General features: G+C 34.1%; 1 protein-coding gene across 7 annotated transcripts in view; it reads left to right on the top strand.

Moving 5' to 3' along the window:
* The window catches only part of LOC108711107 (synaptotagmin-1), a 308,629-nt gene that overhangs the window by 219,034 nt on the left and 67,441 nt on the right, over positions 1-22,154 (top strand). For 6 of the 7 annotated variants that reach the window (XM_041586368.1, XM_041586370.1, XM_041586369.1 and 3 more), the window contains 2 exons: positions 15,407-15,591; positions 20,774-20,914. In XM_041586368.1, the coding sequence (XP_041442302.1) occupies positions 15,407-15,591; positions 20,774-20,914 (326 nt within the window). The remainder of the gene's footprint in view (positions 1-15,406; positions 15,592-20,773; positions 20,915-22,154) is intronic. The other variant, XM_041586373.1, reaches the window with a different exon arrangement.

The following is a 22,154-nucleotide window of genomic DNA, read 5'->3' on the forward strand; positions in this document are numbered from 1 at the left end:
CTGACTGATAAGCAAATTGCAGGTCATCTTCCTGAATTAGTGGGAGGTGAAAGTGTCCTGATTTTTTTACTGTCCTGTAGCTTTTAGTTTATTTACTGTGTTATATGAATCTCCACCAAGCTCTTGTTGCACACCAAGGGACAGATTTATTATTAGTCAAAGATTGGGTTCCAGCAAATCAAGAAAATTCACTGGAGAACAAAGGTCATGTTTTTTTATATTTATATGCCTTAACCTGACTTTCAACTACTAATTAATCTGCCTCCACGAATAACCTTTATCTTCTCCTATTCTCTCACTTGGTCATTGAGCACTAGCATGTTGAACAGGCCACATTATGCTCCTTCCAGTGGTAAGGCCTATATCTATATTTCTATGTGCCTTATCTATATTTCTATTTCTCCTTCAATACATACAGTCATATAATAGAAATAATATATTATACTTTGTCGTGGTGGCCATGACCACTAGAGCTTTTGTGGGCAAGCAAAAATGTACATTGTCATGCCATAAAGCAAGAGGATTTGTGCAGGAAGAGAGAGCAAAAATAACTCGTTCAAATGAAATAAAAGGAAAAAAAGGATGTTGTGAAATAAAATTGCATTAATTTTGCAAATGATGATATCAAATGTGCAATAATCTCTTTAATATTACATCCACATGCCTCGCTAAATATTGTAATTTATAACCTTTGGTAAATGTTTATCTTAGGTAAAATTTATTTCTTAGCTAGTTTATTTACTTTTTGGCCCAGTAATATGTTTCACTGAAGTCATTAACATCTCGTTTAGCCTAATACATCAAAACTACTACTAAGTGTTGGATCTGAATACATGGAAAATGAAACCTAATTTGTTTTCATTGAACACAAAATGATTTAATTGGACACTTTGCACTGCATGAACATGTTACTTTGATCATTATTATGAAGTGGTTATTGCAGAAAGAGTCTCAAAGTCAATTATCAGCTTTCCTGTCAGAATTCAATTATGATCCTCAGTGAGAACATTTACACAACAGAGTAGATTTATTGCTCTGCTGAAGGTCAGGGGTAGGGCCATGGAGCTAGTGGTGAATCACTGTTGATTTAATCTTTGGCCATTTATTGAGCAAAAAAAGCTTTTCATAATGGTTATACACTTAGGGGCAGGTTTATCAAGGGTCAAAGTAAAAATTTGAATTAAAAAAATTTGAATTTCAAGCTATTTTTGTGTACTCCAACAATCGAATTCTAGGACCTCCTAGAACCTTTTTGGAGTCATTTGGTGGACTTTGGGTGACAGTTTTTTGTGGCAAATCATTCGATTCGAATTCAATTGCTAAAACTTCGAATCGAACGATTCAAATACAGCCTATTCCCCCGAAGTTAAAAACTTTGATTATTTTAATCAATTTTGATTGGTCTTTTTTTTATTCGAATTTCAAAGTTATGGGAATTCAAAAAAACTTCGAAATTCGAAAGATCTACTTGGTCTTTGTACTATATGGCCAATACAGGGGCAGATAAGCTGCAAAAGGGGACTGAAGGGACTGAACTGGAAGCTTATATTTCCCTGTGTATGGCCAGCTTTAGAATGAACAGAAAATAAGACATTTACACACAAAAAAACAGGTGGTGACCAAGACTTGATATGTTGTGGAAAGGCAAGATTAGGTGGCAGATATTAAGATTGTGTCCCAATTTGAGAAAAACACGGACACAAATACACTGTAATATTTTTTGAAACCTCAGACATTAATCATTTATTAAAGAAATAAAAGCCAAAATTTGACAAGACGAAACACTTCAAGTAGAAGCTTCTGAATTTCTATATATCAATGGGAATCCCCCCCCCCCAGTTTATTAACACATTAGACATTTAGCTCTTGTGTGGGTGTAGGAAAAAGTTGCATTCGTTTTGTCGCAGGTTTTTTTAATTTGATCGAGATCGTGTTTTTCTTTTTCTGACAAATCTGTGTCCTGGTATATCAGCTTTCTAAACATGTTTAAGGAATCTGCATACCTGATATGAACTCCTGACAAGTATTCTGAAATAACTGTAACCTGTAAAGACACTTTTAAATGCACTGTGACAAAAAACAGTTTTGACAGCAGTAAATAAATTAAAAAGACAGCAGGAATTGCTTCCAGGCAGTTGTGCACTCATGTTGATCCAGCCAGATGAGACTGAAATCTAAAGGAAAAATAGGTGAATGTGATCCAACTGAATAACTCTTTGGCTGTCATGTAGATAATAGATGACATGGACCCAGCTCTGCTTCTTTTAAAAATTCTACTTTCACAAAAAAATAGTGATTGGTGAATTTATCCGCCAGGCGAATTCACGGCGAATTTCCGTGATTCGCCCCCGGCAAATAAATTTGCAAAACCGTCAACAAAATTGGCGACGCCGGCACGGGAAATTGGTGAATTTCCCGGTGAAGTGAAACGCCTCAAATTCTCCCGTCACTACAAATAAACTGAATATATAGAATGGATCAAGGACAATAGACATCTCTATCAATAGGTCAATAGACATCTCACTGGCATCTCAAAATTGTACTTTTAGGGGGTTATTTATGAAAGGATCGAATTTTAGAACTTTAGAACTTTGTGAACTTATTTAGACCTCGAGTGAACTCACAACTCGAATGGTTTCTAATTTAAGAAAAAAATAGAATACAAAAAACTTGAATCAGTGTAATCAGGGTGAAAAACTTGAATAGCTCAAATTGCTCGAGTTTTCAAATGAACATCCTGAAGCATATCAGCATCTTAAAATGGTTCAAGGGACCTCTGCCATTTACATGACCTTGACAGATTGTAAATGGTATATTTTTGGATTGAAGCTATTTTCTGGTTCGTAGTATAATAAATCTTGAAAAAAGTTTTCTTTTTAAAAAAAATAGAAAAAATAAAAAAACTTTTTTACTGAAAAAATAATTTTTACCAAAAACTACCCTTGAAAACTTGAATTTCTCATGGAAAAACCAACTCGACTTTTGATAAATAAGCCCCTAATTGTCAGTTGAGAATATCTGCAAAAAAATACTTATACTCAGTATTTAGCATTTATGGTTATGTACTGGCTAAACTGAACAGGAATTCAAGTGATAATATAGTTTTAATAGTTATGTTAGCTTTACATTGAGGCTGTGGATAATTTCTTTTTTTTTAAAACTGATTTGGTGGTTTCTATAAAACAAAATGCTGCTGTACTTCAGCAAATCTTAGAATTACTATCTTCAAAATTACAGAGAAAAACAAATGTTAACTAAAGGTGAGAAAAAGTAACAAGTTGTTTTACAAATAAATGATCCACCTGTGACATATAGATTATACAGTATCTTAATTTGATACTGTAGTAGTGGATAATAATTACAGAGATTTGGTTGTCATTGTGCATGATTTTAGAGTCAAATTCAAAACAAAAGATGCTTGCGTTCCTGGGTTCAAAGCAGGCCCGGACTGGCAATCTGTGGGTTCTGGCAAATGGCAGAGGGACTGCTATAAGGTCCCATAGAAAGACAGTATTTAGTGGGCTGGTGGGGGCTGTTTGGGCCTCTATGTGGGCTGTTTGGGCCTCTGTATACCTGAAATGCCAGGGTCTATTTTAATTCTCAGTCCGGACCTGGTTCAAAGCCTGATTATAGGTCCTACTTCTGTGTTTCTGGGTGCTCTAAATTACTATTTTTGAATGATTCCTCAATTCGAGATCTTGCTTTGTACCTGACTCTGTTGTTTGTTGCCTGCCCTTGACTCTTTGCCAGGACTTCATAATTGTTCTGTTTTACTTCCTTTGGTACTGTGAACTGGACTTTATCTGGCAAACCTGCAAAGCAGGCTTTCTCCTGGGTCCCAACTCCAATCTTCTACGGCCATCTGACCCTGACACCAGTACAGCCATTTTCTGACTACGCAGTCATTCATATATAGGCTATAGACTGATGCCAGATGGTGACTATTTTACAGAGTTTATTCAATAGAATATGAGACAATTAATCAACGATAACCAATTTTTTACTAACATTTGACTGTGTAAAGGCAAGTGTGGGTAGACAATATAATCAATATCACTTTTCCTTTGGGTGTCATCTCCCTTTCCCCTTGTGTGGAGGGAGTCTTCGTTTTATACATTTAAATTATAGGTTCATTTTGGCAGGGTTTGCTTTTTAAATCCTATATTGGTTATTTGGTTTTCTTTGTCTTATTATGACAATAATTATACAAATATGTGTTTATAATCATAAATAATATTAATGTTCTATACTTTCATATTCAGATGGTAAAGAGATGGTATGTCACACAAGAAAATCTATAAAAAAAATGGTTTGCATTTAATTTCTATATAATCCCACAGTAATATGATAAGTGACAGTTTAATAATTGTCCAGAAATGCTACTGATTTGAGCAAATGACTGAAGGAATTTGCTTTTATGATAAGAATTAAGCAAATGTGTATGTCATCTTTTCTCCAAGAAGAATGTTCTATATTGATGAGTGTAAACATCACTTCTCCTTTCTAAGGTAAAAAGCTGCAACAAGCTATGGAAGGTGTTCATTTTCTTTCTAAAGGCTTCAATTATAGCTGCAAGCAGCAATATTCTATACGGTTTCTAGCAATCATAATTTCCACTCCATTTGGCTACTCAGAGAGAGCTATTTTCCTGTTTTCATCATCTAGTTTCTATTGTGAATTACTGGCACTGACATGTCAAGCTTGATTCTTCATTCTTTTTAGTATGTATAATCTCAGCAAAAAAAGAGACTACTTTAGAGCTATCTGAAAGGTATGATCGACATGGAAAATTGCAAGACACAGAGTAACAGACATTATTATGATTGTCTTCTTTAGCAGAATTTTTTTTCAGAATTTGACTTCAACCATTGTCCCAGCATGTAATTATTGCAATGAAGCAGCCATTTGATTTGGATTTATTGAAACTCTTCAGCACAAAAGCAAGCTAAACTGTTAAAATGTGCTTTATTTCTCATGCCTCTGTAGGATGTAATTAAGCAGGGCATTAATGTCCATGCAACCATAATGATTGCCACATTATAAATTCAGAATCCTTTCATAGTTAAGCAGAGTTGCATAATTGGGGATAGGTAAATAACCGAAAAAATTATTGTGAGTGTACTATATACACAAATAGCTTTAAACACCTATAGATGCAGGTATTTTGTATATAAGTTACTTATTTCAGTCAAAATTGACTCTGTGATAGATGGTGTATTTGCATAATTTGGAGCTTCTCGATAATGGGTTTCCAGATAATGAACCCTATACCTGTGAAAGGTAAAAATAAAACCAAAGATATTATTGGTTGCTATGGGTAGCTGCATTGGTGTAATTTGGAACTTGAGTACATAAACTTGATCCATATACACAACTTTAGGAAGAACAAGTGTAATCACAAAATGGCAGGACATTTTAAGGAATATCATGCCAGGAACTGTAAAATGTCAGTTTTCAAGGGTTTGGAGCAATGCAAATGGGGCAAAAAGAAACTTATTGGATATTCCATTTAAAAAGCTTACAACCCAGCTGCAGCAACATAAGTCTCGATTTGGTGATGACTTCATCAAAATATCAATTTTGCCTTTAATATTTATATGCTCATAGTTGTTTTTAGGGCTAGAGTTTCCCTCTTTTTAGTATATACTGTTAAAGATGGATTTTAGTAGATTTAGTAGATTGTCAAACCCTGTATAAATTGTTTTAAAGGTGCAAAAGATGATGACATTTATGAAGTAAAAGCATCTTAGTTTTGTTACAATTTATAAAATGTAGGCATTAAGCTTTTTTTTTTTTTTTTTATTATCAAAAGCACCCTCTCTTCACTTGTAGGTGGTATATGCTCATTAACATCATGCTCATAATGGCAACATCATTTTATGCACTGATGGAGAAGCAGAGATTGGCAAACAAAATTGAAACAGAATATACATTTTAAAACTTCATTTTAGTTTGGAAACTTATGCCATGAGCTCATACAGGTGTCAGTCAGTGATAATGTTCCCAAGTGTTCCATCCCCTGTGCACCACAATGCCAGATACCATCTAACATGCATGCACATTTTGTTATTTATTCTTGTGATTGGAAAGTTTGCAAACTTTTGGAGCAAAGGTAACAACTTTTTTCAGTAAGAAGTTTTATTATATACACTGCGCACAATAAAATCGCAATCGATATCGTACTGTCATGTGAGGGGAAAAGGTCCACAAAATGTTTGTTATATTTGTACAAAGTGAAATTCTATGGTGAGGGCATAGTAATGGTGAGGGCATAAGATCAAATGAGTAAGTTGTAGCTAGAAAGCAAAGCATAGAATCTGCTTTGCTTTTAAAGAAATCAGCAAAGTCCTGGGGAGAAATCATCATTGTAATCTGTTTTCTTTTTCATTTCTGTTAGCCCTTCCATTAACAAATACAACAAGCAGCACTTTATGCTGCAGTCACCAAGTAAATAGGCAAAATTTACATTGGGAGAGATATGGCCTGCAAATGCTATTTGGCAAATTTACATTGCTAATGTGGTTAAAGCAAGCTTTTTTGAGTGTTGATATTTAGCGAAATATGAATGAAAAACACTAGCATTGAAGAATACGGTATTAAATTATGTTAATATTCCTTGAAGAGGATTTGATGAATTGTCTCGATCAAGATTCAACAGGAGGATGTTTATAATCATAATTAAAGTAAATTGGTGGTGTATTGTATTTTTGAATAGACCACTGTATTGTAAATTATCTGCATTGTATGGTTACTTCATTGTGGTGAAATATTAGATGTTTTAGGCATTGCAATAAATGCAGAATCTTATCATAATTCTGGTTTTAGAGTGGCAGATAACATATATCATTGCTTGCTGCCATTTATCACACTTCTTTAAAGCAGTCAAGATCCACTTAACATAAGGCTCAGGCTAGATTCACCAATTAATTTAAGTTGTACCTGAGGGAGCTATCCAAGAAAAATTCAATACTTATCCCTGCCCTTTTGCAGCTTGCATGCTTAAGTCCCTACCATACATGCACTTATAAGGGTTTATTTCCGACCATAGTCGCAGTTGTGTTCATGCTTCAATGGATGCAGTCATTGTGTGCATTGACACCATTTCTGTTTGTTCCTTAACACACTCTCAGCACTTACTGCCTACAAAGTCCCAATGAATCACGTGCAAGTGTGCTTATTGATACAAGGGAAACCTAAAGTTACCATCACCCTGAATTTGTCAGTAATTTCAGGATGCCAACTTAAGGTTACATCAATAAGCACAGCAAGCTTATATCTAAATAATCACTCACATTTTGAAGGCAAATGTAATTTCTGCAAAATTGTCGCCAATTTGTCAGAATGTGCTCCCACAATTGCACATGTTTTGATCAGGCATAGTTGCATCAGCCTCAACTCCTGCTGGAATTGTGGAATAAACACACATTCTGAGCATACGAAATTACCCTTTGCACTCTACACTGACTTTCATAAATGAGCCCTCTAGTGTGGTTTCATGTAGACCCAATTATCCGCCTTTATGCTTTTGTAGTGTGGGAGGAAACCTGAATGACCAGAGGAAACCCATGCAGACATGGGGCACATACAAACTCCTTACAGATTAATTTTCAAAAATGCAAGGTTTCTGTCTTCTTTTGTTAAAAATATTGAGGAACACATAATGAATAAAAAGACATCATATAAAAACAAAAAGGAATTATATTTATCAGAATAAATTAAATGTATGCAGAACATAATTGTATTAAAATATTTTATTGCAAACGTTCGTATGAAAAGATACGTTCCTTGATTAATCTCTCTGAAACACATTTGGAATACTCCCCATGGAGATAATATACAAGGAGAATAGACTTGAAAAGGTATTTTCAGTACAGTAATGAACTGTTGTAGCATTGTTCAGTTTCTAGAAAATGTAACAAATGTATCCCCTATCATAAAGAATAAGGATATTAAGGGGCAGATTTATCAATGGTCGAATTTCGAAGTAATGGGATTATTTTTGAACTCCCATAACTTTGAAATTCAAATTAAAAAAGATCAAATTTATCAAAAAATCGAAGTTTTTTTTCCAGGTAAATAGGTCCATTTTCGATCGAATTGTACTAATCAAAGTAACAGCGATTCAAAGTTTTTCCAAAAAAACTTCAATATTTTAGAGTCCACCAATTGATTCCAGATGGGTTCTAGGGGGTCCCCCAAGGGCTAAAACAGCAATTCGGAAGGTTTTAGATGATGAATGGTTGTAATCAAATTTTTAAAGAGACAGTACATGATACATTTTTTTCAAATTCGAATCGAATTTGGACTATTCCCTAGTCGAAAGTACACAACAATTAGCTCAAAATATAATTTTTTGGAATTTTCACTTCGACCTTTGATAAATCTGCCCCTAAAAGTCAGTGAAAGGCTCAATAACCTGCATTAAAGAAGGAGCTCAAAGCCAGATCTCTGTTATGCAGGTACTTTGCAATGACTTATGATATCCTTTATTTTCTTTTGTATGTCAAACACATATTGTCAGTTGATCATTTATCGGCAAAGCTTTAAGATTAAACTTTCAGAACTTTTTGAATAATATTGCTCTCTGCGAACTCTAATATTCCTTTTTACTGTAACATATGTTTTTTTCCACTGATATATAAATATATTTTTTAAAAAGAAATAAAATATTGTTTGTCGCAGCTTGTATTCTAGGTGGAGGTATGAGTATGAAAAATTGGTAAATGTCTCTGGCTAAAGGTACTGCAAAGTTGGGATAGCTTGGTTAATGTTATGGCAACCATTGATGAGCTGTAACAGAGGCTGGCTAGTTAACATGAAATTATGTGTCAGGTTAAGCAAAGATTTACAATTGTTATGAATTTCCAATAAACAAGCTGCGGACTTTTCACAAACAAAAGTTCAGTGTGTACTGTATTTTTATTATTGGGTTAGTTATGCAACTGTTGTGGACTTTTAGCAGCTTTGTGGTATAATACTGTTGAATTTTCCCCTTTAAAAGCCCGACCAGAAAAATTTGAGCATTAATAAATAACCCCCCCAAATTATAAGATCTTCTTTTGAGCAAATTCATAGCATGTGGATAAAACTGCCTCTGAGGAGGTTCTCCACATGCTTTGCCATCTGTATGGGTCAGTTGAGTATATTAAATATATATACAGGATTTTACCCAAGTAGTTATAAGGACTGCATTTCAGCACACATATCTTTGTGCCTCCCTTGGTGAATGATCTTGTTTTACAGTTTTCCACAAGTGGCAAATAAACATTTTGTATACTCTTAAAGGTAACCCTTGCTGCATTTAAAAGAATAGCAAAATGCAGCTTAATGTGCTGCTATTATTAGTGGTGATTAACTAGTTACTTTTCTCTACGCATTGTATAGAGAAATAATAATCTAATATAACCAGTTAGGAATCCCGTCAGGATGTAAGCCTCACTTGTTTTTGAATCCTAATGATGTCATTACAGCAGAACCACAGGAACAGGTTTGTTTCTTAATGACGCAACTACTTACCACTTACTGCATTTCTTTTAACAGCTTCCCCTGTGCTCCATCTTTCTGTGGATTCTTCTTCTTTGGGGTTGCAATTCCATTACCCTTTTCATGCTGAGTTCATCCCGTTTAATACCATGTATTTCTTTTTTCAAGCTAAAGCAAAAATGGATGGAGAGATTACATCTGAGTGGAAATGTCCTTCTTGCAGATGAAAATATTAGATACACTATTAATTCCAAACACCAAACACCAGGCAATAGGCATTTAAAAATACTGTCCTTAAAAGATTCCAATGTAATTACCCTATATGACATGAATACTGCTATTTAAAATGGTTTTCATGTTCTAGGAAGAGTAATCCATTATAGGTCGAAATAGCTATATGACTTATTGATAGTTGTTTAGTGCTTACAAGAAAACTAAGGTTTAATTAAAATGCACCTAAAATATTTAATTTCCTGCAGTGTGAGCTCTCACAAAAAATGTGACATTGAAAGGTTTACTACCAATGTTATATTTATTTATGTGCTGTATGTTTTGTCCTTTAAAGGGGACCTGTTACCCATATATAAAAAAGTTATAACAAAGTCCTTTTCAAATTAAAAATGAACCCCAAATTCTTGTTTTCATGAACACATCCATACCCATTATACTATACTCATTTAAAACTGTCAGCTGTCAATCATATATTGCCTCCCCCTTCTCCGTGCCTTAGGCATATAGGCAGGGCTGGTAATTATTTTCACTTTCTGCTTTCTAGATTTCACTGCACTCCTCACATCCCCCTTCCTCTGCTCCATCTAAGGGGTAGATTCATTAACTGGGGAAAATTTTCGCCAGTGTCAGCTTTGCACAGCTCGCACATTCGCCAGGTGCAAATGCGATATGACTACGCCAATTCACTAATATGTGGAGTTTCGTCCTGAGTGCCGAATGCTGGTGACTTATCGCTAGCGTTACTTCGGCAGAGCGAGCATTTTTTTAGCGAAGATATGGTAGCATTCGTTTGTGCCTAGCGAAAATTCGCTAGTGATCTTGTGTTTAGTTCAATTTGAATAGGGCGGGTATTTGTATGGAGGTCTTTATTATAAATGTTGGTGCAAAAGTTAACCCTTTTTATTACAAATGTCCAGGGAACCTTAATAAAGACAAGAGAGTTAATATAATGCTCTACACATGAGCCCACTGTAAAATGAATGTTCCTATGTTATGAAATGTCTGGAAACAGTAACCCAAAAAAAGTTTGTTAGGACTTCTGCAGGCAATCCCGGTTCAAAAAAGGAAAAGTCGCCAGCGTTTTTTGGAACTTTAATGCATTTTTGGCACACAGGATATGGTGTAAGTGACAGAAGATTGAGGAAGATCTAGCTTCTTTTTAGCACTTCGTCTGGTCTGAGGTGGCAAAGTCAACTCTGGCGAAAAAGGTAAAATCTGCACTTTACTGAATTTGCGGACCTTTCGACAGAAAGAAAAGTCACCTGGCAATAGAGTGCGAACGATCAATATCGACGGTCTCTTTTGCTAGCAAACTGGCACCTGCGCCTGTTAATTGGCAATATCCACGCGGGTGGCAATGCTGGTGAATTGTCGCTATCGTTAGCCATTTCGTCCTTTAGTGAATCTACCCCCTAAGTGTGCAACAAGTGCATGGGCATGGGCATCAGGTACCCTATTCTGGTGCACAGATTTTGGAGTGATACCAAGTTTATCTTAATCTTGTTTTATCTTAATAACAGTGTCTACAAAATGGTGCCTGCCTGCTATATGTTAATTCTAGGACTAAACGAAACAAGATTGAAACAATTTATTTAGCATAAGTGAAGTTTAATTTGCTTGACTAACATCATAATATGGGATTTGAAATTATTTTTTTAGGGTGACAGGTCCCCTTTATTATGAATAAAATATAAACATACATTTAAAAAGTTCAATTAACTTTTCTTCCTCCATCTGATTCGGATCCTAACAGGTCAGAGGCAATCTGTTTAAAGGTATTGGAGCTTATTTAGAGTGGAGAATAACAAGAATGTTGAAAGGTCTGGTTTCAATCATATCTGCTGCCTTTGCAGCAATCTTTTTCTGCTCAAATTTCTCTTTAAACTCCACCTAGTGACAGATTGCAGGATCTATTCATAAATATTGGTTTATATTCAAATTATAGTGTTCCTCTGTACTGTCCTCTGTTGATCACTGTACTAATATATATATATATATATATATATTTAATTATTACAAACTATATGCTGTCTGTTTAGCATGGCAACATATAGGGGCAGATGTATGAAGGGTCGAATATCGAGGGTTAATTAACCCTCGATATTCGACTAGGAACTAAAATCGTTCGACTTCGAATATCGAATTTGAACGATTTAGCGCAAATCCTGCGATCGCACGATCGAAGGATTATTCGTTCGATCGAACGATTAAATCCTTCGAATCGAACGATTCGAAGGATTTTAATCCAACGATCGAAGGAATATCCTTCGATCAAAAAATCTCAGGCAAGCCTATGGGGACCTTCCCCATAGGCTAACATTGACTTCGGTAGCTTTTAGGGGGTCGAAGTTTTTCTTAAAGAGACAGTACTTCGATTATCGAATGGTCGAATAGTCGAACGATTTTTACTTCGAATCGTTCGATTCATAGTCGTAGTCGTAGTCGAAGGTCGAAGTAGCCCATTCGATGGTCGAAGTAGCCCAAAAAACACTTCGAAATTCGAAGTTTTTTTAATTCGAATCCTTCACTCGAGCTTTGTAAATGTGCCCCATACAGTAAGTAAAAAAAGTATATATAAAAACTACAATATAACTAGTTGTAACCCTTAAATTCCTTTGCACATTCCATCAGACTTTCTTCCAATGTCTTTGACTTTAAAGAATCTCTTAAAGAAAACCTTTACCCTAAAATAAACACTTAAGCAACAGTTTATATCATATTAAGTGACATATTAAAGAATCTTACCAAACTGGAATATATATTTAAGTAAATATTGCCCTTTTACATCTCTTGCCTTGAACCATTTGGTGATGGTCTGTGTGCTGCTTCAGAGATCACCTGACCAGAAATACTTCAGCTCTAGCTGTAACAGGAAGAAGTGTGGAAGCAAAATACATAACTTTGTCTGTTAATTAGCTCATTTATGTTTTATTTGTGTGCACTGTGAATTGTAGGATCCCAGGAGGTGGCTGTTGGATCTTAAAATGGCATTTTTTTATTTAGGATTAACCAGTGGCACATTTATTAAAAAATATATTATGATGAAGATGGGTTATTTACATGAAGCAGGGTTTTATGTATGAGTTGTTTTATGTAATATAATTGAGACCTGCATTGTTTGGGGTATAGTTTTCCTTTAAAACACATTGCAATGCCATAACTCATAATTATTCTTTATCTTGCCCAACCCCTTATCATATGTTTGCTTTTCTTTTTTTATACTCTTGTATAGGCCACTTATATTTGCACCCTTTTACTGTACAGCACTTTACAGCAATGTAGAATATATTGATGATTTTAAAATACTTGTTAATAATAACTGCAATGATGATAATAATAATAATAATATTCTGCATGCTCACTCAATCAACAGCTGACACAAATAAATGTTGATGTGTGAGTAAAATGCATGCTTCCATGTGTATTCACTGACTGATGTCAGTTTGTATGTGATCACAGATCTTCCTAAAAGGCAGAGCAACAGACTTTAGGGCTTCAAATGACCATGGTCATTGTGTCATGGTCTTGTCATTTTCCAGTGGCACTTGTTAGAAAAAAATATTTTTAAATGAAAAAGCTGTAGATGTGGGTTGTTTTATATGATATATATTTATGGAGACCTGCATTTTCAGGGGTATGGTTTCCCTTTAAGTAAAGAATGTAATTGTTTAGCAAACCTGAAAATAAAAGGCTACAAGATTTAATTATGACATAGTACATTGATCTGAGGATTAGTTTAATCGCTAAGTCTAGCAGGAATTTAGTTTTACACTTTAGCAGTGGAGGATTAAGCTATTTAAACTCTTTCTTGTACTGAATATTTCAACATTAATGGAATCAATTTTCTTTGAACTCTTCAAATTCGTGCCACTTTTGCTACTATGAAGGTGCACTGGTAGTGCTTAGAATGCAATTACAGCTAAAATGACTTCTTCCAACCATGCGTTGAAAAGCACATACTGTATGCAAGTTACATATCTTAAGAAACTGTATTAATAGGCAGGGTAATAATTGATCTACTTCCGTGAATGAGTAATTTAGCCCTCCTCTAAAAAAATTGTGTTCTGCTTTCAGTACCATGGGGCTACAATCAGAGGCTTTTGTTTAGTCATTAATATCTGAACTAGGAGTACGGTAATGAAATGGCAATTCTACATTTGGGAATGCTTTAGCCATAAATGAGAAATTTAAAAGGCAAATCAGCTTTTCACCTAATTTAATGTACAGCTTAAAAAATACCACTTTGATCCTTATTATATAACTTTGTTATTGTATATAGAAATGTAGACTATACTTAGCTTAGATAGAATGCAGACCCATGCTAAGTTAACCTATAATTGCAGACTCATACTAAGCGGAACTAGAAAACAGGTCCAAGCTAAGTGTTGTTAGAAGGCCAGCCATTGCAAACAGAGCTAAAATGCACATTCTAAGCAGCTAGAAATGCAAAATAAATCCAATAGGCTGGTTTTGCTTCCAATAAGGATTAATTATATCTTAGTTTGGATCAAGTACAAGGCACTGTTTTATTATTACAGAGAAAAAAGAAATCATTTTAAAAATGTGATTATTTGTATAAAATTAAGTCTATGGGAAATGGGCTTTCTGTAATTCGGAGCTTCCTGAATAACGGGTTTCCAGATAACGGATCCCATACCTGCATATATATCTATATAGATAGATAGATAGATAGATAGATAGATAGATAGATAGATAGATAGATAGAAGACAGCTTACCGGTAAGTATTGGTTATGGTAAGAAGTCTCACTCACAGTCTCACTCACAAGACTTCGCAGGAACAAAAGCAATTTTATTAATAACGCCCTCAAAGGCACAACTAACGTTTCGGCTGATTCCACAACCTTTTCTCACGAAAGGGTGTTGTCAATAAAATTGCTTTTGTTCCTGCTAAGTCCTGTGAGTCTTTAGGGGATAGAGAGACGGACTTCACCGGACACCATGATAACCACGTGGAAACCAACTTCATAAAATTAAATATGCTTTATTGAAACTCCGTTAAAATCACATCCGGGCAGGGGATGTGTGCTTGACGCGTTTCGTGACCTCTATGTCACTTCATCAGAAGCAACTGTGTCCTGTGAGTCTGACTTCTTACCACAACCTATATATATATTATATACTATATTATATATTAAGGATTAAAATGATGAGTTAACTCAGTTCCACTATAACCAAACTCTGTTTAGATGTTCTTTTTTTTTTATTGGCAGAATTATGCTTTTTATTTTAGTGATTTAGTATATTGCCTTTCAGCCATGCCTATATCTCAAATCTTTACAAAAATATTAAAATATAGCCAATATGAACCATATGAAGCGGGATCTTTCTATGACTTTACTGCATTGGGCAATTAAGACCAAGCAGAAATATTGTTTTTTAGGAGAACCACACAAATTTTCATAGGCCAGTTTGGATTTGATTTATTTCTGGCCAAAACTGTGATGGACTTTAATGCTAGCTTACAGATTGATTATTAAATAGAGGCTATAAACACACAACATGATCTTTACATATATGGCAAAATGTAATGTGCTTATATGTCATTTTATAAAATCTCTTATTTATTTGGCTAATACATGACCTGGCATTTATGATAAAGGTATCATCTTTTTCTCATGAGTAGATAGTATCTAAAATAGTCTCTTTTGCTGTCATGCTTTTGTTTTGCAGTGCCACCATGGGCCTTAATAGCGATAGCCATAGTCGCAGTACTTCTCATCCTTACCTGCTGCTTTTGTGTCTGCAAGAAATGTTTATTGAAAAAGAAGAACAAGAAGAAGGGCAAAGAAAAGGGAGGAAAGAATGCTATTAATATGAAAGATGTAAAAGATTTAGGAAAGACAATGAAAGACCAGGTAAGGAAACCATTTTTGTGGTTTTTTTTCTGCTCATAAATAGTCCAAAGATGGAATGCTATTTTATTCACATAATGTAGGCCATAGAAAAAAACATGATCTATCCAAAAGTCCTTTATATGAAGCCTGGTTAAGGCAGTACTTATTAACAAACACTATGTTTCAGCATTTCTTATGTAACTTTAGAGCAGAGGTTTAAAATCTACCGAGGCAGCACTTCCCCTCCCTATTAACTTAATGCATAGATGCATAGGCCATAACATTTGTAAAGCCAATATGTCAAGCTTTAAAATGCCTATCATGCCAATTTATTCTCTATTAAGTATGAAATTTCTACCTATGCATTGAAGTGCTTATACTTGATCAACTGCATAGCATATATCAAACATCACATATATAGAGTGTTCAGTTTTCCATTATTGCTGCCCTGTGTCACAAGCATGCATGTTATACCACAAATGCATCCTATACTTAATCATCCATAGCAGATATATATTGATTTAGCATTCCACTGAGGACCATTTATTAACTAAAGGAGTTTAAAATGATGTCCCACACAGATATATTATACTGTGTTTGCCAAGCATATTTGCATTTTGCATTTCAACCCCCAAGCTAAAAGGGCACTAGGTGATTTCATACATTAATATAAATAAAGAAATTATGTGTTGGCACCATTTTATGCATATCCCTAATTTTCTTGTGATAACCCTTGTAGCCTTTTGCTATTTTTGTCTTTTTCTTTCCTCAAGTGCTAACATAAATTATATATTTACATTCAAATATTTTTTTTTTTATCTTAAACCACATTTATTCACGGTTATGGTAAAGAAATATTGGTTACGTAGAAGATATATTTGTGTGTGTCTAGAACAATTTGTGCGTATGATTGTGTGTATGAAAATAGGTGATAGATTTGGATTCTTGGGGAAATATTCTTATTACTAATGTTAATAAAATAAGTATTAATATAGATTACAATATAGTTTAGCTTAGATATCACAGAGAGTCAGCATAATATTAAAATTCATTTATTGCAGTAGTCCCATGAAAGATACAATGCAAGCCTTTGCCTGTGTCTTTTGCTAAGTTCCGCTTCACTTTCAAAGGCTTATTTACTAATGCAAGTAATGAATTAGATTTAAAATTGGTGCCTTGAAGCAGGAATGCACTCTTTCAGCATGCTATGATGCACCTCTCTTAGCAGGCTGCAGCAAATGAACCAGATGTTTATGCTGTTATTAACACCACATGCTGAGGCATTTGAACACTAAAACAGGGAGAAACAATTAAAAACTTGGGTGAAGATTACCAAAATTGACGCGAATATCAATGCATTGTACAGAAATTACAGTGAATGGAATTTAGCATGACCCTACAAATACACTCTGGTTCTGGGGAAAAAGCATGCATTGTGGGTGTTTTGTGACCACATTTTTAACTTTGCACATTGCACTTGGTTCATAAATTAATCCTTTAGTCTCTGGTACCACTCTGGTACCACTTATATAGAGTGCCAAGTCTACATTTTCAACATGGGTTTTTTATATTGACATATATTGTGATAATTGATAGATAGATGACAGATTAGATGAATTGATTAATAGTTAATTTTACATTATACAATAATACCTTTCATTTATTATGCTACTTGCAATTCTGTCATAAGAGATCTTCATTGAGATTTTCAAGTTTCAAAGTTTTCTCCAATTAAAAAGAAACTTTTAAACTTGAAAATTTTGATTTGAGAAATCTGGCTTCTAATCTTCACAATTATCTAAAGTAAAATATTGCAAATATTGTGTATTTCTTTTGTAGAGTAAATGCAGATAATTGCATTATTAAAATTACATTTTAATAATTTTTTCTGTATTAAAATAGTTTTGGTGTCCGTTTTAATATGTATTGTTTTTTATGTATAATAACATAAAAATTTATTTCATTAAATGTTTTTGTGCATATCTTTATGCCTAACAGTCAAGGATTTTTAGTTTTCTGGAAATAAAACATGGTCATTAAACATTTTCTGTGATATAACTAGGCTAGTGTCAATGTAAGTTACTAACAATGTTTTCTGTATATTTGATTTATTTTGGATTTGTTCTGTATTATTTTGATTAGTTTTGTTTCGCAGCATTATTTGCTGTTTTCCCTGGAAAAATGAATTCATAATCTGAATATATTTTTAAATTTAATGAAAACATGTTTAATTATATTTTCTGCTGTAATTCTATTTACATTTGGTAAGAAGGTTAATCAAAAACACTGCCCTCAATCTTAAGATAACTGTGACAATATTATTATAAAAGCATTATTTGCAGAGATGTGTTGTTGTTTTATAAACACTATATGACAATATTTCTAGGTCTATTGAGTTGGTTGTTCCCTAAAATGCCGGCATGTGCTACTGATTAAGCTTCTCTTGACTGAGTTGGCAACTTGTATATGTGAGTCCAAGACTTTCCTATTTGCCAATCGTTCATGTGAGATTCTTTTTGAGGAGAAAAGAACTTTCTCCAAAAGTTAATTTTTTTTTTGAAGATTTATCTAGGGTTTTGTGCGATAAACAGTGAGATACATTTGCATCTAGCTCTATGGGAAAATCTGCTATAGAATTGAATGTTTTTATCATTAACTTGAACCTGGCCCTGGGTACTGTTTCATTCTTGACTATATTTGTATTACTGATAAGTTAGAATGATTGAAATATTGTTGTAAACTACAATATTTCTGAACAGTTTTTGCTATGGAAATAAAATGCAGTTGTACCATATATACCTAACAAAGCATTATCACCCTGTAATAACAACTTACTTTTAACAAAAAAAGTACAGTATTTAAGCAGTTTAGTTACAATCCAGTAAAATGTACTGGTTTATTATTATAAAGAAAATGGAAATTTTAAAAATTTGAATTATTTGCTTAAAATAGACTCAATTAGAGATGGCCTTCCTGTAACTTTGGAACATTCTAACAGATCCCACACCTACATATACCTGGAATATAATTGTATTCATATTTTAATAAAAGCTAAGAGGAAGGATTATGCATGTAGCATGACAGCATGCTGGGATTGAATTATTTGATTTGTGGATTCCCTTTGTTTTCTGAATCAAATCAATAACCACTTGCCAGAGATTTCATGACATCGGTCGAAAATGTTTCAAGCTGGATATACCAGAACAGACTTAAATGTTAGATTGTACTTAAATGTTAGAATGTAACTTCAATCTGTCAGAAAAAGAACACTTAGAAGAAAACATTTGGCATTAACTGAATTTGACAGTAGTGTAGGCATGTTGTTCTTACACATGCAAGAATTGTCTATGCTGCAATTTTCCATTTATATTGGAATATGTGGATTGTCAGTAGAAAAAGCTATATAAAGGTGCTTCTCTTGCAGTTATTGCTAATATCCTTATATTCAGCAGCAGATGGTGTATTATCCCAAACAATCCCAACCTGTCAGCACCATGGACTACCATTCATATAAAAGGGACCTGGCTGTTTGCAGGGAAGGACATTATTAGTCTGGCACAAGTGTCCCTGAGAGGACAATTATGGTCTAAACCAAGAAAGCTTCATTATGATTGTAGTATTTAGCTCATTAGATCACAAAGGATTTTGCAGCTATCCACCAATGACCTACAATAGTGTGTACTCTGCAAATAATGATGTTTATTTAAAGCAGATGAACTGTATATAATATGCATAGCTAATGGTCGTTTTTCCATGGTTTTTACTAATGTTTATGTGTGGCTGTCTTAATTTGATTTATTCCTTCTGTGTCCTCCCTCTCTGTGTTGTATCTCATGACTGTCTGGATTGTCACTTGCGGTAGGTTTATTTTCCTTTTTGGATACACCACAGACAGCAAAAACATTTTGTGATTAGCCTTGACAGCTGGGGCTTCTCAATTCTGATTAATTTACTGCTTAGCGCTGCTTAATACATCAAGAAGCTGAACTAAATTGATTTCCTCAAAATGAAATAAATGTAACCCTTCTCCACCTTTCAAATAACACAGACAAGGAAACCTCCATAAAAATCAGCCCTTCTATTTTCCCATTGTGAAGAAGTTTTTGTTTTTTAAATTGATAAACCTCATATTTTAATCTGTAGCCAGTATTAATCCATATAAGTCCCCATGCTTATATATGGTATATGGTCAGTAACTGAGCAATTTTGATTCCCAAACTAAAAGTCATCAGCATCTCAGTGCTGATATTTGCTAGTTCTACCCTTATGGCTGCAACCAGTGACTAGAAAAAGCAATGTTAAACAAAGCACATTATGACAAAAGTCAAAATTTAAGTTTGTAGTATGACATCTGTCACAAATACATATTGAACAAAATTAATATCTTTAAAAAAATCTAAGCTACTCTTTAATTAAAAAAGTAATCTCAAGACGATGCTTTGTCAATGCAAAGCAGGAGCTTTACTGTGAAAAAAACAGTGATTTGACAAAAGACAATCAATCATAATTAATATAGTTCAGCTTGTCAAGTAAATGTAGTTCATATTATGCAAGAATGCCAAATCTGTGCCCTTCAGCTGCCATAAAATAAAAATCTGAAAAAATTCAGCTAGCAGTTGGGATGGGAATACCAAGAGTGGTGTTTCCCATTGACTGGAGTGGACAGGTCTGACATTGCTGGCCTAGTTTAAAGTTTATTCCATGACCCTGCATTTACTGATGGCATGATTGCTGTACATACTGTATGTAGCAGAAGATGGCACCTTTGACATAAGTAACTGTTATCTATATCTGTACTTCAAGTTTATGCATGCCATGCTCCGTTATTATTGCATTATGGTATGATAGTTTATAGAATTGTTTTCAATTCTGTTTGCATGTTTAAGGAGTAATTTGTTAATTAAAACAATATAAATCAGATTATTAAAAAGTATAAAGGTGTTCTTAATAGAAGCTTAATGGAATGTTTAATAATCTGCCTGCTTTTTCTAAAGCAGATTTGCTTCTTTCACATCTCCATTTTGTTGTTGGAATATTGCTTGCTAACAGCACATGTTCAGTGCATAAGTTTGACGGCTCAATGCCACACCTGTAAGACTGATTTCATCGGGCCCTTGCTTGAAATGACTTCCCAGCGCGTGTAACTCTGGAAGCTTACTGATAACATTCATAAACTCAAGCATGCCATGTACTCTTTTACTAGACCTTAAAGGATGATGATGATGATGATGACGACGATGCAGAAACTGGTTTGACTGATGGAGAAGACAAAGAGCAACCCAAAGAAGTGGAAAAGCTAGGGAAGCTTCAGTATTCGCTGGATTATGATTTTCAAAACAATCAGGTTGGTACACTAGTTCCTGTAATAAAATTCACAAACTGAAATTTTGTTTCACAAAGGTAAAAACATTATTTTTAAGATGTATTAAACCATTATTTTTAAGAGATTTAACTCCTGCATTTTGTTTGAAACACAGCATATGTTGCTAATGCTTATCGTGCCTAATGAGCTTCCCATGTATACTTATTATGGCTGATGTAGCCACTCACTGTAGATTACACGTTTAGAAATTGGGACCACTTTTCCTTAGTACAGAAGCTGGGAGGATATCCATGTAAACCAATAATGCGCACTCTTTTATTTTGTGTATGAATCTCTTATTATTAGATTTGAATATTCATTGTCGTGTCATGAATTGTTAAGTAAAGATACTGTAAACAAACATATCTGTGTAACATATTATACTCTGTATCTAGTATGAATCCCCTATCATTAGAATTATATGTTCATTGTATACAAACATATCTGTGTAGCATCTTAAACTCTTACCTATCTTATATGTCTAGTGGAATTGGCTTGATGTCTTATTTTAGCCTGTAGACCCAACTGGTTTAATAATGATTTGAAATGGTTTAGCTCATATATGTCAAACATAAGGCTTAAATTAACAGTAATACCAAGAAATCAAAGTGTTTGTGCTGCACTGGTGCAACTGGTGTGTTTGCTTCAGAAACTCTACTAATTAATATAAAAAAGCTGCTGTGTAGGCATGGGGCAGCCATTCAAAGCTGAAAAAGGAGAAAAGGCACAGGTTTAATAGCAGATAACAGATAAGCTCTGTAGTATACAATGGGATTTGTCACAACTTTCTACTGTGTATCCTGTGCATGAATGGCTGCCCCATGGCTACACAGCAGTGTGTTTATGTAAACTATAGTTGTGTTTTTATAGCAAACACACCAGGTTTACCAGTTGAGAGCAATACTACATTATATTGTCATTCCTTTAAAACACCTTCATTTTTGGTGTTACTGTTCCTTTAATGTAGAAAGCACTGAATCCATGTAAGCCAACTAATGCTCACTCTTTTAATCTTTTATTATATTTATGAATCTCCTATCATTAGAATTATATGTTCATTGTATACAAACATATCTGTGTAGCATCTTAAACTCTTACTTATCTTATATGTCTAGTGGAATTGGCTTGGTGTTTTATTTTAACCTGTAGACCCAACAAGTTTAATAATGATTTGAAATGTTTTAGTTCATATATGTCAAACATAAGGCTTAAAGGAACAGTA

The sequence above is a fragment of the Xenopus laevis genome, chromosome 3L (genome assembly GCF_017654675.1).
Source record: "Xenopus laevis strain J_2021 chromosome 3L, Xenopus_laevis_v10.1, whole genome shotgun sequence".
Classification (NCBI taxonomy): domain Eukaryota; kingdom Metazoa; phylum Chordata; class Amphibia; order Anura; family Pipidae; genus Xenopus; species Xenopus laevis.